Here is a 16,779-nt window from a genome sequence, read left to right as displayed (position 1 = left end):
TGAGGCAGTCAGTGTCGGTCCAGACGACCAGGTTGTGAAATGGTCTGATGCGAATATCCTGCAGGGCTAGTCAGTGAGCATCCAACATCAGACGGCTCGATGGCATGTGGGGTGCAGCGGCGACGACGTACCTCAAGCTGATCTAAGAGGTGGTGCAAAGTGAACGAGTGGCAGCTATCCAAAAAGCCGGACACAGCAATGGGAAAGAAGACGATCAAGAAGATGGAAGACGAATGAGTGTGTTGTGGAGACGGAGAGAGGACGAGCAGGGACCGGAGGTTATGATCTACGTTCTGTTGCACCTCCCTCGATTATTACGTAGTAGTGGCAATACCGTAAGGGAAAGCTTGGTTGAGACGGAAAGGTCAGAGAAAGGCGCAAACGCGCGTAGGTGCGACTGCCTTCAGCTTGAGAAGCAACAGCAGCGGAGGAAAGCGCTCTGCCAGAAAAACGGGCTGAGCTTAGAGAACACGAATACACACAAGAGATCGTATCAAGAAAGAGGATCCGTTCGCACCTTCGCTGTTAGGTTGTGAAAACATATTGAAACGATGAGCGGGGGTATCAAATTTGTCTCCTTTGACGCCTTCGCTATGCAGCTTTGAAACGGACTATATAGCACCTTAGCACCGTCGTCAGATCTACATAGCAGGCCTGCGACGACGATACGCGACTGTGCCATGCCGTGCTCTTCTTTTATCTCCTGCGAGTGGCCCTTATGGCAGGTGCAGGCTCAAATGCGTCGTCATCATCAGAGATCTCATCGTCGCTCTGCCGCAGTGTTAGTCTCACTGCTTGCTGGTGGGTATGTACATGTCACTTACAGGTTCAGCGGTCTTCTTACCGCGTGGCGCGATGTCTCGCGTGGGCTGGCTGCGTTGTGTAGAAGGCTGGGAGAAGTTCAGTGTGCTCTGCTTGGTTGCAGCTGGTGCCCTTGTCCGGGTGGAAGCTGATGTCTTCTTAGCTGGTGACTTCGTCCTAGCCGGCACCTTCGCTGGCGCAGGCTTCTTTGCAGTTGCTTTCTTCGCCGGCTTCACAAATAAGTCTTCTGCACTCTCCTCATCGTCGTCGCTAATCATAATCGCGTCTCCATCCTCATCTTCTTCCTCTTCTTCAACGACCTTCTTCTTGCCACGCGTACCTTTGGCAGCGGGAGCGGCTTTCTTCGCCGCCGCGGTATGTCGAGCGATCCCTGTAGCTTTCGCATGACCACGCGCAGCAGGCTTCCGTGTAGGTATAGAGCCAAAATCGTTGTCGTTGTTTTCCGCTTCGTTGTCTGAACGTATTAGAGCACCAGGTTGATCGTTCCAATGCCCGTCTTCTTCGCTGTCCCATGTGACTGGTTTCGGCTTGGTCTTCGACTTGCGAGTCTTCTTGAGCTGACCAGAGGCAAACAAATCTTCTAGTTGGGATCGGTACTGCTCCATTTCATCTGCAATGTCTGACTCGTCGATTTCGTTCGCGTCCATCAAGTGCTTAAGTTGGTTCTCCAAGCTCTCATTGACGAAATGCTCCATGGCATGTTTGTCGCCCTTATTGACGAATTGGGACACAGCATCGCCGAATGAGTTTTGTGGTAGGATGGTCAGCGACTGCGCTGTGAGAAACTCTTTTACGAGTTTGTCCACGCCGATTGTACTCAGAGTTATCTCTTCCATAGTCTTCTCATCCGGCATCTCAGCGTTACTCTTCATTGTGCCTTTGCATTGGTTAGCCAAGTTTCTCCATCAAAACGACGGTACACTTACGAGCAGGAGCCTTCTTCTTGCGGTGAAACTGTACAATGTCATTGACATTGGCAACGCGGTCTATGAAGCGGTTTGAGAAGCGCTGTGGATTCTCGACGTTGAATTCGCCAGGCTGAGGAGCAGTGTACTCGACGCGTAAGCGCACTAGGGGCCGGGGAACTTCTAGGTCCTCATTCTCATCGCGATCGTCCTGTAGCTCGAGCCACTCCCTCTTTGCTTCCCCTATGAGATCTTCCACAATCTGATTGAGATGCTGTGTGATCTTTGCCCGGTTGTCTGAGGTTCGCCAAAGCTCTTTGTCCTTGATCACCTTCTCTTCGGCCAGTACAATCTCCTTCATGATGAAAGGCCGGACGGTCTTCAAGCGTATGCTTTCTGAAGTGAACTCCTTCCCAGTGACGCTGACAATCGCGACATGCTTGGGCACGGCCTCTCCAGGCATCAGAGAGGTCGCGACAGATGACCCTGGTTGCATCACGTGGAAGCCCATTTCTGGGTTATAGCGCGGGTCGATGAGACACTCATGTTCGTGGCCCCAGACGACAAGGTCCATGAAGCTAGGCAGAAAGTTCTCGGGAAGATAGCTTGTCGATGTGTGCGCATGGTGGTTCTGATGAACGCTCATGATGTTGAACCATTCGTCCTTCTGTGTGCCAGGTTGGAAGAACTTGACATTGCCGTCTCGCCATGTGTGAAACAATCGTTCGTCGCGGACGTTACTGAGTCCATACAGTGCCAGCTTCGTGCCACCCTTTTGAAGAAGCACTGGCTTGACTTGAATCTTGTCGACTTCTGGAGTTCGTCCAAAGTAGTTGACCAGGCCAGACGCCTGCAGCAAGTCCAGCGGCGAGAATGAGCCTTCACCAGAAGGGTCGTCGTGGTTGCCGTGGATTGCGAACAGAGGTATAGCCACATTGATGTCCTCGTCTTCGTAGTTGACATGGTCGAAGATGCCACCAAAGTTCTCGCTTGCATCGCTCAGCAGCTCTAGCTCACAGGGCTTCTCGCCCAGACAATTTTGGCGTATGGAGCGCATGACATGATACATCGACTTCCGTGATGGCTTGTTCTCGTGGAAGAGGTCTCCCGCGTGCAAGATCATGTCGACGTCATGCTCTTTCGCCAGACACATCACTTCGTCGAAGGTCTTCCAGCTATCGTCCTGGCGGTGCGCATCGCGTTCGTTATAGCCAACGTGGCTGTCTGTCGCGACGAGGATGCGGATCGTGTCTGCGCCTGGCCATCCTTGTCAGCTCTTACATCTTCGCATGCATCCTCGGTGACATACCTCGCTGCTGTGTGCCCCGCGCACGTGGAGGCATTGCGTGTGGTATGGAGGCTCAGGCTCCGTCTTCGAATGGAGTGATGCCCTCCACAGCTTCTGATGAGACAAGACGCTCTCGCACAGCGCAATCGAGGCACCTTTGTGGATTGCGCACCTCACCCCAACTTGCTGACGCGCGACGCGCTTCAGTCGCTAGTCTCTAGCGTTTCCGCGCTCTCAGGTGACGCTGAACGGAAGAAATCGAGCTCAACCGCCGACCTCACCTCAGGGCAGCACACTACAATGTTTCCCACAAGGGCGCTCTGCGCGCGATCGGTCTGGAAAGGTAGGCTGGAATGCTGTCGAAGTGAGAGAGGCCTAGTTAACGATGCACATAGGCCCCAACATCCTCCCGTAAGCCCTCTCGCGAACTTTCTCCTCCAGACTCACTAAACTTCCAAAGTCTTCCCATTGCGCGCGCAAAGGCCGGCGAGCGACAAGCCCCAATCAAGACGCAAGCGCGCTCTGCTACCATCCTGCCGAACTTTGTTGGCCTGAAGTTCCAGGTTCACAACGGCAAGAAGTACGATGATATCACAATAACAGAAGACATGGTCGGACACAAGCTGGGCGAGTTTGCACCGTACGTCAACACCAGTACAACATGTCACAAAGGCCGTGCAATCTGGAATCCATGGCTAACACGTGCTGACAGGACACGGAAGAACTTCTCATACAAGCAGACCAAGAACAAATAGACGCTGGGTCGCATATGCATGGTATGGGAGTTCGGGTATCATTGTGTTCATCTAGATGTACTGCTACTTGTACAAAATGCAGCCTGCCATACTGCGGCTGTGGTTCTTCGATATCGATTTGACTTCCCATGCGCCTGTGAGACCAACCAACGCCGATAATGCATGTCCGTCATGACTTCAAGAATAGTGCCCCACGCAGTTGATGTAATGCACCAGCTGCATGGGGGCGAGTGCGCGAGTGCGAAAGCTCACCGGTAGAACTCGCCGCGCTTAATGTTGACACCGTACTCCCCAACAGCCATGCCGAGATCCTCCATGGTAAGCACTGTCCGGCCCTGGCTACCGCCCTGTCCACCGCCGCCGTAGCCTGGCCTCTGGATGCCGAGGTTGTAGTCTTTGGCTTTCGATCCACTGTCTTTACCGCCTTGCGCAGGTGCCGCTGCACCTGGTGCTCCTGCTGCGCCGCCGAGTCCACCCATGGGGTTGTTACTTGTGGTGTTTGATGACCGAATGCGCGAGAACTGGTACGCGTCCGCGGCGATGTCCGCAATGAACTTTTGTGTCGCAAGAGCCAGGAGGCGGGCAAGGTGCTGCGATGTTTGAGGTGGCGGAGGAAGGCCGGCACGTGTCAAGTAGTAGTTGGTGACCGCATCTGGAATCTGAGCATTGTGTTAGTATGCGCCTTGCAGACACGTTGGTGAGGCACTCACTATAGGCGCATACTCGTCCATCTTGCCTAGGAACTCGCGCAACGTGGCGTCCTTCTTTACAGGTATGCGCTGCTCGAACGTTGCGGCAGCGTCTGGCACCCCGTTCGTTGCAGGCGCGTCGTCGTTCGCGCCATCGAGGTTCATGGCATCCGCTTGTGTCGCGTCGTGGTTGATTTCGTTGTCCGCGGCCTGATCGAGGTCGTCGGTCACTTCCATCTTGGTGTCTGGCGGTTGGGATGTGCTGTCGGACATGTTGTGGCGCCGGCTGCAATGTACAGACTGGATGGTGTGTGACGTGGGGACGCAGTGAGTTGCGGAGAGCGTTGCGGAGCGGGCGCGGAAGTGGGCCTTGGCGTGACCTGCAATGCCGTGACCTTTGACCCCGTCAAACAGCGAGCATCTCACCATCGGGTCACTAGTACGACGCTGCCATATGGGGCAAGGTAGTCCGTGGTACGATGGTACAGCAAGTGGTTCCCCATGCCCCAAGAGCCGCCATTCGCCTGACAGAGCCTCAGAGTCACATGGCTGCCTGGTGCCTCGAAGGCAACCTCCATGATAATGCTTGACTGGATGTTTGAGGCTAGTAGCTGACAGTACCGACGGTAAGCCTCACCTGACCTAATGTTTCGAGAATTTTCCTACCTCAAAACATTACTTGCATACATCGCCGGCTTCTGTGCCATATTGTTCTGGATAGTAGACACACCTGCGCTGTGACCCTGGAAAGACGCACCCTAGCGAGCGGCCACTACTCGGACTCAGACGCTCTCCAGGGGCACTAACTTTGAATCACAGCTACACAACATGAACTCATGGGGGGCATCCAAGATCAGCAATTTCACAAGTTCACCGCCTGAATTACTCGAATTAATCTATCACCACCTCGAGACTATGGATGGTGTCCACAACCTTGGTCGTAGTCACATCAAGAGACGGACAGTCTGTACCGAGATTATGCGGTCTATCATTGCAGGATAATGGGTGCATCGATACGGCTTGCAGCTTTGCAACATCCTAGAGCCACACATGGAGATCTGACACTTCCAGGACAGCGGGATACCATTCCCAGTAACTTCTGATCTCAGTAGTCAGGGCTACAACCAGTGGGAATAGTCACTTGCGAATGCAACAGCTGTAGTGGAGTGCATCTCCGGTCACTGTATACCTGAGACTGTCGTCTACGACATCATGGCGCGGTGTCAAGGTCTGCGAGTGATCGAAGACATATGGCTTCGAAGGCAGCTTGAAAAACCAGATCTCTTGGCCGCTGATGCGACCCTGGAGGTAGACGACGAATTTGTGTGCCGGTATATGTACCTCCTTGGCCAGTCTCAGAATTTAGAGCAAGGTGATCTTGCGGCCCCGAAGCAAAACAAATGGTGCGACTAACTCCGTTGGGTTATTGACAAACTCTCAGTACCCCTTGCGAAGCCATCGTTACATTGAGATACTGGATAAATGCAGAGCAGACCTTACAGCCCTAAGTCCTAATTCTGTTTTGGATCAATTGGACCAGCACGCTGCGTTCTCTTTCATGTATCATCATTTGTTACCATGCACAGCCCTGCTTTGCAGGAACAAAACTCGTCAAAGCTACTCTTTACTTTCAGCACCGAATGGGACTCAAACGGTCCGCCGTACTCTTCGAGGTGAGTATCATCATCCTGCGCGCAAATTATTGCCGGATTGAATGTCTCATAGGAACCTTTGACTGTTACCTACGGTTGGTCAGACATACTGCCAACCTCCAGACCTGATCCACCCTGCTGTGCGTCACAAAGGTCTGCCGACCGCACCCCTACCCCGAGACGCCATTGCCAGCGACCACCAGAGAATGGATGCGTCCTGCAAAAACCTTTCTTTTCCCTGCAAACGTCGCGCTTGGTGACGACGGGAGCTGGCTGGCACAGCTCTTCAACACTCATGTCGCTATCGTCAATAGCTTTTCCTTCGCCCAACCTCTAGGAAGCAATTACAACCAAGCCATGCACCGCGCTCTGCCGACATCATTCGTGATCGTGGACCATGCCAAATGTTACTTCCGTGACGCAGCAGTTGCCGCCATTGAGCAGGACTAGGGATTCGGAAATGATTTAAGGCTTGCCCGCGATGTACTCGACGAAGGGTAGCAAACGAAGGGGCTGTGGAGTGTGTGGTGGTGGGCTAATAGCGAAGACAAAGCCCGGGCAATCGTCACGAGGTGGAGGGCTAAGAATGGACCAAAAGCCAGCCACCTGTACATTATTACCCGCACTGCTTGGGGCTCTGGGTAAAGCAGCGGGGGCTCCTACCCATTGCAAGCTGACTATGAAGGTTAGACTGGTGTCTACATAGATTGATGGATAATGCTTTCTGTACGTTGATGGTAGTGCCCACTTGCGATTGCAATCTATTCGACACGCTTGACATGCAACTTGATACGAACTGCATGAATTATCTCGGCAAAAGACAAATGTTGTCGTGTGCTGCCGACAAGAAACTCCACAGTGCGCATCTTAGGATCCAACAGAGTGTGGGGACGCAAATGTTGAGCCTGTCACGACTGTCGAAAAAGTCCAAGCATCAGAACTTCCACCAGCGCCAGGATTAACAGCTATGAAATTTGAACGTGAGGTCATAGCAACTAGACGAAATTGAGACTGGCAACATTAAGCCCGCGTGCATTGGCCAAGTCCGTTTGCATAGGAAGACATGACGGTGCTCGCCGGTACACGAGTTCGAGTAGCACATGTCAGGGCTGAGTAGGGCAAGTCCACGGGTCACGTCTCACACAAGCAAGCGCGCCATCAATGTCCCATGCAGTTGCACGGAAACCGCATCTCTTCCGTTCCAAGACAGAAGCATGCTTTTCGGGATCACTCGGAAGACTCCAATGGCCACAAGCCGTTTCCCGTTCTTCCGTGGGCGCAGGGATGCTGCGCTTGAGCAGTGCTCCGGTATTTCTTCGAAGGAAAGGTCATCAGCAGCCCTGAACTGCAGCACCAATGAAATGCACGGACAATTTGTGTGCGCCTTGCCCGCGTTGGGCTCTCCACCTGCACGACGCATGCAGTTGAAGAGAGCGTGGAGTAGGCAGCAATGCTTCAGGTGAGGGGTGAATCTGTGAGGTCATCACCGAATCTTGCGAGCAAACAATATATGGTCGCGAGGGCTCACCTCACCGTGCAAGCAGTGACACGCGATGTTCGAGCCTGTCAAACAGGCGACGATGTCATCTAGTAGGGATTTGCAGCGCGTTCCTCGGCTTGCTGGGCGTGGATTTTAGTGAAAGCGGGCCGGTCTAGTTGGAATTTTGCGCGAAAAGTGACCTTTGCCCGCAGTGCCCAAACTCCCCTCACTGCGCTTGTACGTACCTTTCCGCACACACGAGACTCAATATTGTCAGGTCACTGGCTTTCGGTCTACTTCGATCGAGTCGCCCTGGACACTTGACACCCTCGCCCGGCCCATAGTTGTTCCTCGCACGCCAAATATCGCTGCGACTTCGACGCCAGGTGCCTGGAGCCCTCCGTACCTCGCTGCACGTCGACACCCTCGCTCTCCGCACATCCAGCTTACGGTACTACTGCCTGCGTGTCTGCTGCGTGTTCGTTGTGAACGTCAGCCAAACAGCCGATCGTTCGTGTTTAAAGGTTCGTCCCGATTGCTACTGCCTACTGTTTGCGCCCGAGGCTTCTCTGGGTCGCAACATCCTTCTACCCAGCCTACCGACCTGTCGAGTTTACGGCGGCTCATTCACTACTATTTACTGTCACATCGCCTTATTCGCAGTGCTGTTAAGCGCTCTTGCGAAGCATCTTTAAATTCTGTACAATCGCCGGATATCCACCGCAAACATCGTTTTAGTCACTCAATCTGAGTTCACGACCTGGACCTTCTACTGGACGCACCCTGTCTTCCAGCCACATCGTCGATACTCTTGCTAACGTTTTTCGGCGCAGAGCTCGTGCGAGCGCTCCGGAAGTTTCCCCGAAGTTATTTCATACTTCGTAGTTGCGCCCAATTCGATCATTCCCGAGGTGCCGAACTCGAGCTAGGTCGTTCACTACTTTGCATTCAGCAGAGCAGTTTTTCGTAAAGCACAAGCCTCACGAAAATCGACGCTTGGTTATATCACCCGACAGCAAGTGCGGAGAGGTCAACTTGCCTCTCCGGACATACCAGCGCCAGCACTTGGACTGGCCAGCATACTCTAGCAATCCCTCCAGGGATTTCCAGCGCTCAGAACCGCCTCGACCCTCCACACAGCATTTCTGCTGAAGTGTACACTATCCTCAAGATGGCAGCAGCTTTCTCATACGCGCAAGCCGCGAAGGGCATTTCAAGCCCAGTCTCTGTCAGCAAGCCAGTCTCTGGCTCCGCGACACCGGCCAAGGACGATGCTTCCAAAGCCCCCATCTCCTCGATTGCTCAAGTGAATAGCTGGGCCGACGATGCCGAGACCGGGTCCTCGAGCGAACAGCCCATCGCGAACAGCGAGTCACGAACGACTTCCTCGAAGCCCTCGAAACCCGCTGAGTCGCTCGAGGCATCCACCACCGACCTCGACTCTCTGTCTGCCTCGACGGTGACCAAGGATGACGATACGTCCTCGCAGCCCAATATGTCTTCTGAGTCGACATGGGACAACAAGTCCCAGGCTTCCACCTCCGTCGACAAGACTGTCGAGCCTGTACATAAGACCCCAGAGAAGCCAGAGAAGAGCGAGAAGGGCAGAAAAGGCAAGAAGGGAGAAAAGGGAGAAAAGAAGGAGGCAGAGAAGGAGAAGGAGCCACCTAAGCCCCTCAAGGAGGCACCTCTGCCCACAGTGAACATCTGGCAACAGCGTGCAGACCAGCAGAAGTCACAGGCGAAGCCTGTACCGGCGCCCGTAACGAATGGAGTACCTAAGAAGAGTAGCGAGGGGAGACCTGCTACTGCCGAGACCAAGCCCAAGGGCCGTGAGGAAGACAAGGCAGCTTCCCAGCGAAAGGAGGCAAGAGGAGACGCCGAGAAGAAGGGCCTCAAGAGCAGACCCTTCGACAAGGATGCAAAGCCTGCATCGAGCCCCATGCCGCTACCGCCCAACCAGGACCAGGAGTCGTGGCCGACACCAGAGATAGCAGTCGACGAGGACCGCAAGAAGGCCCAAGAAAAGGGGGAGAAGGAGCGCAAAGACAGCGCACCCAACGGTACCTCCGGGAAGCATGAGTGGGTGAAGGTTCCATACACACCCTCGGTTGTCTTCAACACCCCGCTGCCCAATGCCGCAACCTCGCGCCGAGGCGGTAGGCCTGGAGGCCGTGGAGGAGCACATTCCGGTGGCAGACCCGCCGGGTTTGGTGCTAATGGTGTCGCGGCATCTGAGAAGGATGCCTCGGCAGATGCTGTCGCCAATGGCGAACAGCCTAAGCGTGAAGTCAATGGCGTCGCTGGTGACGCCTCTCCCAAGACGAAGCGTTCAGGGAGCGCTACCTCGCCAACGCTCAAGGAGCAAGTGCCAGCCGTCAATGGAGAGAAGTCTCTTAAGGGACCTGGTGCTGCGCCTTTCGAGCCAGAGGTACCAAAGCGTGCCTCAACCATGGGCGAAATGACGAACGGCAACTTCCCTCGTCAGTACTCTGGCAGGTCGGGCAAGGGCCGCAGGGGTGACTTCAGCGGCTCTGAGCGGAGAAGGGAGGGTGATGTCTCCCCCACCAAGGACGGCAACCAGACCGAGGGCTCTGAGAACGAGCGACGACCCATGGATGGGCCGAACGGTGTCAACTCCAAGCAGGGCCGCTACAACAGCTCCTACGCTGGCCGTGACAGGCCTCGTGGCGGTGGACGTGGAGGACGCGGCGGCTTCACCAATGGCCACCAGTTCACCAACGGGCATGCTCAGCAAGCCAGCGGATCGTTCACTATGGGTCCCGGCTCTCCCACTACCTTCAACCCTGGAAACACGTCCTTCTTCGCGCCGCCTCAGGGCAAGTTCAGCCGTAACGCCCACCGCTCCCAGTCTGTTGCTGAGTCCTACCGCTACCCTGGCTTCCAGGGCGCCCCTCCGATGGCTCCTCTGAACACGTACAACATGTACGACTACAACGCGGCGGCACCTATGAGTGCTATGCCCTACAGCCCTTATGGTGTCGATCAGTTCGCTCTGTTCCAGATGATCACCACCCAAGTGTGAGTGGTCCTCCTACTGCTTCCAATGACTGCCGCTAACCTGCCTTAGTGAATACTACTTCTCGGTGGACAACCTCCTGAAGGACATGTATCTGCGTAGGCATATGGACTCTCAAGGATTCGTTTCCCTTGACTTCATCTCCGCCTTCAACCGCATCAAGAACTTGTCTACCGACATCGAGCTTCTCAAGCTCGTCTGCCGGCAATCGAGCCATGTCGAGTACCTTACAGGGGAAGACGGCCGTGACAGGCTCCGTCGCCGTGAGGGGTGGGAGCAGTGGGTTTTGAGCATGACTGACCGTGATGAGTCAGCGCAGAACGAGGGCCCGGAGAAGCTGCTGAAGCCCCGTGTCCCTAACCCTGCAGGCTTCGATCAGTCAAACCCTCCCCAGTACCCGGCCATGCATACCGGCTACGGCCACGATGTCTCATATCCTGAGCACAACCCTTTCGTTCCCAGTGCGCCCCAGGACGCTATCGGAGCCCCTATCGAAACCTTGACTAACGGTACAACACCCGAAGCCGCGAACGGCGTCGCTGTCCCGAACGGTCAACTGATCGAGGAATCTACCAAGGCCGTGAGTGCAATACCCAATTTATTCTCTGACGCGGAAATGGCATGTTTGACCGTCTTTGTTCGCAAGCAGAACAAGTCGTCAACAGAATTGCACCCTTCAACTTCTCGAACGTTGCTAACGATTCCTTCGATAGTAAAAGTGGCGGCGTAGATGAAATGGACAGTGTGCCCAGCTACCATTCCTGGGCTACCGGCGCCGTTCCCTTGCAACAGTAAGCTTGTTCATCTGCACACGCTACTAGAGCCTCCGCTAATGCGCCAAGCAGTGATGTGGTCGGAACACCAAAGCCCTGAGAGTGGTGTGAAGATCTCTACACTACCTGTTCGCCTCTACTGGGTCAACGATGAGGAGCACCCAGTCAAATTGGTTCCTTCCGACGTCTCTCACGAACATTACTTCCAATTACGATCGAAAGCGCTACAGCGGCGCCAAAATACCCCCTTTGGTTCAACTTGTCACGACATGGAGGTCATGTACCACTTTTGGTCGCACTTCCTGATGCGAGATTCCAACACTCAAATGTACGAAGAGTTTCGAAATTTTGCGTTCGACGATGCACTTTTTAACATGACCGATGTTGGACTTTCGAGTCTGATCATGCTCTACAGCCAGTCTTTGTTATCGGTGCGGACTGTGGCTCGACACTGTGGCCTGCGAATCCATTGCTGCAGTAGAGTCGGAGGACGACGATCATTGCTCAGCATTGACGCAACTGCGATCTGACCTCAGTAGTAGCTTCCTTCACCTCAGCAGTCAGCAACAGTTACAACGGCTGCTCACGGACGATCTCCTGGCGTTAATCAAAGTCTGGTTTCAACCATCTCTCATTGTGCGGCGTTGTTATCTTCGGTTCTGTTGCCCTTAATACCATCAGGGCTTTCATTAGGGCGTTCCACGCATTTCCACAAAAAAGTTCGTGCTTCGGCGTTAGTACATGGCTGGCGGTCAGTCACCTTTCCAATAGAAGCTTTGCGTATGTTCCGGATCCTTTAAATGTTCACACGACACGACTGCCACATTCAAAATACCTTTGGCATCCTGGAATACAACCTAGACCCGATGTCCTTCGGCGAAATCAGGATGCTGGGTGGGCAATGGTAGTGGTAGGGGCGTCTTTTTGCATTTCACTTCATCGTATACGAACCCAGTTTCTCCTCTCTTGTGCGTCTCAGCAAAGCGGCATTTGGATCTGGTTTCGAATTGTCAGATGTCAATGCCCGAAAGTACATATGGAGTGACGGGCAGAATGGGCCTGTGTCTTCCGGCGCATGGCTCTGCTTGTAAAGTGCGAAAATGAAAGTTGGTGTATTTTTTGCAAGTTTCGCTCGTTATCACGCTTCATACTCTCAGGCTCAGAGGACGCCGTGCATCACGAGGGTGAGGCTGGCTGAGATCGTCATCATGCTTCGGCAGACCCGGAGTCATCGCCGAGACCGCGATCTGCGGGTGGCGAATGCCCGCGCCTCTCAATGTTCCCCACACCCGACCGGCTCGTCACCACTCTCCTCTCCAACATCTGGTCACATAGAGCAACATGGCACCCACCGGTGCTTTACATACGCTGGTGGTCAAGAACGCGAAAGCGTTCAAGTGAGTAGCTCGCCTTGGGCTCACAGGCGATATGCTGACATGTGATAAAAGGGCTGCCTGGCGTCATGCTGCGAAGCTCATACAGAATCAGCTGCCTGCTGGTTCACGCCCAACCCAGTCACAACTTCAACCGATTCTTGTCCGAAACACTCCCACACACCCTATACACCGCATTGCGTACCTGAAGCAGAGCAAAGGGCGCTGGTACACCACCCACAGCAACATCTCGGCTGTCGTACGACGATTTACCACCTCCGCATCTCGCACCTCGGGCGTCAAGTCCGACAAGTCGTCCTTCCCCAAATCGCGCATTGGTAGCATCGTCGTCTCTCAGGCTGGTCGCGCACCGTTCGCTTCGACCCTGCGCCCAAACCTTACCGGCGGGACACTGGGCCGCACAGCTGGAGGCTATGGCTGGGGCCCTGGTCGAGCAGGCGGCGCTCGATATTTCTCTCATGGTCCTGCAGCACCTGCGCAGGTCATCAACAACGTCTCACAGGCTGTCCGAGCCTTCCTGGTCTCTGGCCAGAAGGCACAGTTTGACGGCATTGACTCACACCGAGGTGAGAAGCGATTCAAGGCTGTTACTGCCCTGCAGGATCAGGTTAACCGCACCCTCAACAAAATTTCCAAGGCTACACCCGGCTCATACGTCAGCTTCAGCATCAATCCTACCGTCACCGCCCTTACCCCTCTGAAGGCAGTCAAGGGATTCGCCGCCTCGCAAGAGAAAGAGTCGCTCAAGAGCGAGGGTCTTTTGGACATCCTTTCAGTCGACTTCAGTCGCGCCGTCAAGGAACTTGCCGCAGTCCTGAAAGATCTACAAAGATTGTCAGAACTCGGTGATCTACCCATTACTTACGAAGAGTCTGCGCTCAAGATTCACTTCCCCGGTTGCGACCGTGACACGGTGGAGACCATCTGCAGTGACTTCGAGGTACAGCGAGGCGTAGTCCACCAGGATGAGGAGTTTGATGCCTTTGTTGGTACTGAGATCGCTCTTCTGTTTCCCTTCGCCTCAAGTAGGACACCGTCTGAGTGCTCGTTCTTCGAGAAGGCAGTTGCTGGCCGTCAGTACGTTCAGCCGATCGAGTGGGAGCAGATGCTCTCGCCCTCTGTTCTCAGCTCGGATGCGTACTCGATGCATTCGGAAGATGGCTTTGACGAGGTCCTCGATATCGAGGAAGAACTTACTAACCCGTGGCTGTCATCTTCGTTGCCTTCGGGCTACGAGTCGTTGCGCACGAGTGAGGCAGATGAGATAAACTATAATGCGCCGCTTGAATACCAAGGTATCGAAGGCATGTACAGATTTATGTCACACTGCCAGACGAGTGTGCGATAGTCTTCACAGGGAAGGCGTTACGAAGGGCGTAGATACCACTCAGCTTTAATTTGATGGAGGAAACACGATTGTTTTTAGGTTTCCCTACCTTTATAAATGCAGCGTGACTTTTACCACGTATTAATTTGCACATCTGTATACTTGCCGCGGATGCTCCCCGACATCGGATTACTCCGATTGCGTTCACGATGCCCGCTGTACGAGCCTCCGAGTACACGATAAAACACCTCTAACATAACATTCTACTCGCGAAGCATTGCCTTTTGTGTTTTGTACACCGTTGCCGTTCAGAACGCCGATAGGGCGTAATGGATGCCGTCAAGCCGCTGGCCAATCCCAGTTGGCGTGTTTAACCGCATTGCAATTCCGCTGTACAGAGCGTCACGTAAAACTTTCTACCCCGACGTTATATCCGCGCTAGCGTGGAGGATGAAGTACACCTCCACTCTCCATAGTGCCCTCCACTCTCTGCCACATTCTTGCGCAGACTATGGATTGCATATAAAGAGCCAGGAACGCTACGAATTGTAGCAATAGGTGCATAATTTCTCCGTCGGGATCTGCAGCGCAAGAACGTTTACTTTCAGCCTCCTTATTCCCGGGGCGGCGATCCGAGGTTACGAGCATCATGACGACTCACCACCAACCAAACGATGTATTGACGAACGCAACAAACAATGTGGCAGTCGCGAGCAGTGAAAAGAGCCATGGAACTCCAAACATGTCAAACGCACCCAGCGCCGAGAAACAGCAAGGGATGACTGGCGGCCAAGACACAGTAGCAGGCGAAGGCAATGCTGTCGTCGAGAAGAAGGCAGACGTACCTCCCAATGGTGGATATGGATGGGTATGCGTAGCAGCATGTGCCACCATCAACGCGTGCGTCTTCCCTCCCGCCACCTTGATCCCTCATCATAGCATGCACTAACTCCACCAGTCATACCTGGGGACTCAACTCGGCCTACGCCGTCTTCCTCGCCTACTACCTGGCCAACAACGTCTTTCCCGGCGCCTCACACCTCTCTTATGCCTTCATTGGCGGTCTCTCTATCAGCCAAGCTCTCATGGTCTCCCCCATCGCCACAGCCACGACCCGGATCTTCGGCACGCGGACCACGCTCCTGATCGGCGTGGCGCTGGAGACCATCTCCTTCATCGGGGCCTCCTTTGCGACGCAGATCTGGCATCTCTTTTTGAGCCAAGGCCTGTGTTTCGGGTACGGCATGGGTTTCCTGTTCGTGGGCAGCGTGGGCATCGCCGCGCAGTGGTTCACGACGCACCGCTCGCTCGCAAACGGGATGAGCGCCGCGGGAAGCGGACTCGGCGGCCTGATCTACTCTCTATCCGCGCAGGCGATGATCAAGAACATCGGGCTGCCGTGGGCATTTCGGATCCTGGCCATCGTAGCGTTCGTGGTCAACACGACCTGCGCGCTTATCATCCGGGACCGCAATAAACAGATTGGCAGCAGCCAGTTGAGCTTCGATTACCGGCTGTTTAGGAAACCGCAGTTTCTGGGCTTCCTGGCGTTTGGCTTCTTGAGCATGCTGGCGTATGTCGTGCTGCTGTTTTCGCTGCCAAATTATGCGCGAACGGTCGGTATGACGGCGCAGCAGGGCAGTATTGTGGGCGCGGTGCTCAATCTGGGCCAGGCGTTGGGACGGCCGCCAATTGGGTACTTTTCGGACTCTTTTGGGAGGTTGAATATGGCGAGTACGATGACGTTGCTTGCTGGCTTGTTTTCGTTGGTCATTTGGATGTTTGCGAAGAGCTTTGGGGTGCTCGTATTCTTCGCCATCTTGGGAGGGTCGGTTGCAGGCACGTTCTGGGCTGTTGCTGCACCTGTCACGACAGAGATCATGGGACTGGTAGATCTTCCGAGTGCATTGAGTCTGACGTGGTTGGTTTTGGTGCTACCTACGACATTCTCGGAGCCCATTGGGCTGGAGATCGTAGCATACAACGGTGGTAGCTACACCGGGGCCATTCTGTTCACAGGATGGATGTACATTGGCGCTGCCTGCATGCTGTGGGGTGTCAGAGCTTGGAAGATTGGCGATTTGGAAGAGAAAGCTGCGATAGCTGAGAAGAGCACATCCGATGTTGACCCTGTAGCAGGAACAGGCCAGGCGTCTGGTGGGATGGTGCCAGAGGGCTTCAAGAAGAGTCCTTTCCTGAAGCGGCTGATGATGTGGCAGAGGGTGTAGATACTGCCTCTTAGATAGCAAGACAAGTCGGCTGTAACAGCAGGATACTTGTAGCATCCAGAAGTTCAACCGGGTCGCAGGAAGCTCGCAGATGGCCACTCTTGACCAGGTATTTCAGGAACCTGTGGCCTGCAGCTGACTGCTTCTGCTGCTCGACAGCGCGCTTATCAAGAAGTATCATCTAGAAACCCTGATCAATAGTGCGATCAAACACTCTAGAATAATACATGAGTGCTACTTTTATCTTTGCAACGGTCGGTCGGTCGGTGCCTTCCCAATGCAACGCTGAGGACAATGGGACCCATGTCCGCGGCACGGGAACTAAGGACGCTAGAGTCCCCTTTTTCGCGTCCTGCACGCGTAAAGTGTGTGCAGACGTGAAACAGCCATGGACGCACTGTTTGTTGTTCGTCAACAATTGCGGAG

At 54.3% G+C, this 16,779-nt stretch overlaps 6 protein-coding genes across 6 annotated transcripts; 4 read left to right on the top strand and 2 right to left on the bottom strand.

Annotated features, from left to right (window-relative positions):
* Positions 1–696: 696 nt before the first annotated feature.
* M421DRAFT_57253 (DNA repair exonuclease) lies at positions 697–3,070 on the bottom strand (the record flags this gene model as incomplete). The annotated part of the gene is made up of 4 exons (XM_033595483.1): positions 697–771; positions 825–1,699; positions 1,749–2,984; positions 3,037–3,070. The coding sequence occupies 4 exons, from the start codon at positions 3,068–3,070 to the stop codon at positions 697–699; spliced, it is 2,220 nt and encodes a 739-aa protein (XP_033451280.1).
* Positions 3,071–3,315: 245 nt separating this feature from the next.
* M421DRAFT_3284 (mitochondrial ribosomal protein S19) lies at positions 3,316–3,770 on the top strand (the record flags this gene model as incomplete). The annotated part of the gene is made up of 4 exons (XM_033589355.1): positions 3,316–3,358; positions 3,411–3,426; positions 3,476–3,655; positions 3,728–3,770. The coding sequence occupies 4 exons, from the start codon at positions 3,316–3,318 to the stop codon at positions 3,768–3,770; spliced, it is 282 nt and encodes a 93-aa protein (XP_033451279.1).
* A 248-nt stretch (positions 3,771–4,018) lies between these two features.
* Positions 4,019–4,732, bottom strand: M421DRAFT_99584 (transcription initiation factor IID, TAF10 subunit; the record flags this gene model as incomplete). The annotated part of the gene is made up of 2 exons (XM_033598770.1): positions 4,019–4,429; positions 4,481–4,732. The coding sequence occupies 2 exons, from the start codon at positions 4,730–4,732 to the stop codon at positions 4,019–4,021; spliced, it is 663 nt and encodes a 220-aa protein (XP_033451278.1).
* Positions 4,733–8,762: 4,030 nt separating this feature from the next.
* M421DRAFT_57485 (uncharacterized protein) lies at positions 8,763–11,361 on the top strand (the record flags this gene model as incomplete). Its single annotated transcript, XM_033595502.1, has 2 exons — positions 8,763–10,633; positions 10,683–11,361. The coding sequence occupies 2 exons, from the start codon at positions 8,763–8,765 to the stop codon at positions 11,359–11,361; spliced, it is 2,550 nt and encodes an 849-aa protein (XP_033451277.1).
* A 1,384-nt stretch (positions 11,362–12,745) lies between these two features.
* On the top strand, positions 12,746–14,146 carry M421DRAFT_57302 (uncharacterized protein; the record flags this gene model as incomplete). The annotated part of the gene is made up of 2 exons (XM_033595487.1): positions 12,746–12,801; positions 12,853–14,146. 2 exons carry the CDS (start codon positions 12,746–12,748, stop codon positions 14,144–14,146), a joined length of 1,350 nt encoding a protein of 449 aa, XP_033451276.1.
* A 437-nt stretch (positions 14,147–14,583) lies between these two features.
* On the top strand, positions 14,584–16,585 carry M421DRAFT_418507 (MFS general substrate transporter). The gene is made up of 2 exons (XM_033591812.1): positions 14,584–15,025; positions 15,084–16,585. Exons 1-2 carry the CDS (start codon positions 14,775–14,777, stop codon positions 16,351–16,353), a joined length of 1,521 nt encoding a protein of 506 aa, XP_033451275.1. The 5' UTR covers positions 14,584–14,774; the 3' UTR covers positions 16,354–16,585.
* The last annotated feature ends 194 nt before the right edge of the window (positions 16,586–16,779 follow it).

This window comes from Didymella exigua (genome assembly GCF_010094145.1).
Source record: "Didymella exigua CBS 183.55 unplaced genomic scaffold M421scaffold_7, whole genome shotgun sequence".
NCBI lineage: Eukaryota > Fungi > Ascomycota > Dothideomycetes > Pleosporales > Didymellaceae > Didymella > Didymella exigua.
This window is presented reverse-complemented; position numbering and strand designations above follow the sequence as displayed.

Coding starts and splice junctions, on each gene's coding strand:
- M421DRAFT_418507 (XM_033591812.1), top strand. CDS start 14,775: ATGACGACTCACCACCAACCAAACGATGTATTGACGAACGCAACAAAC. Junction 15,026..15,083: donor GCATGTGCCACCATCAACGC/GTGCGTCTTCCC, acceptor TAACTCCACCAG/TCATACCTGGGGACTCAACT.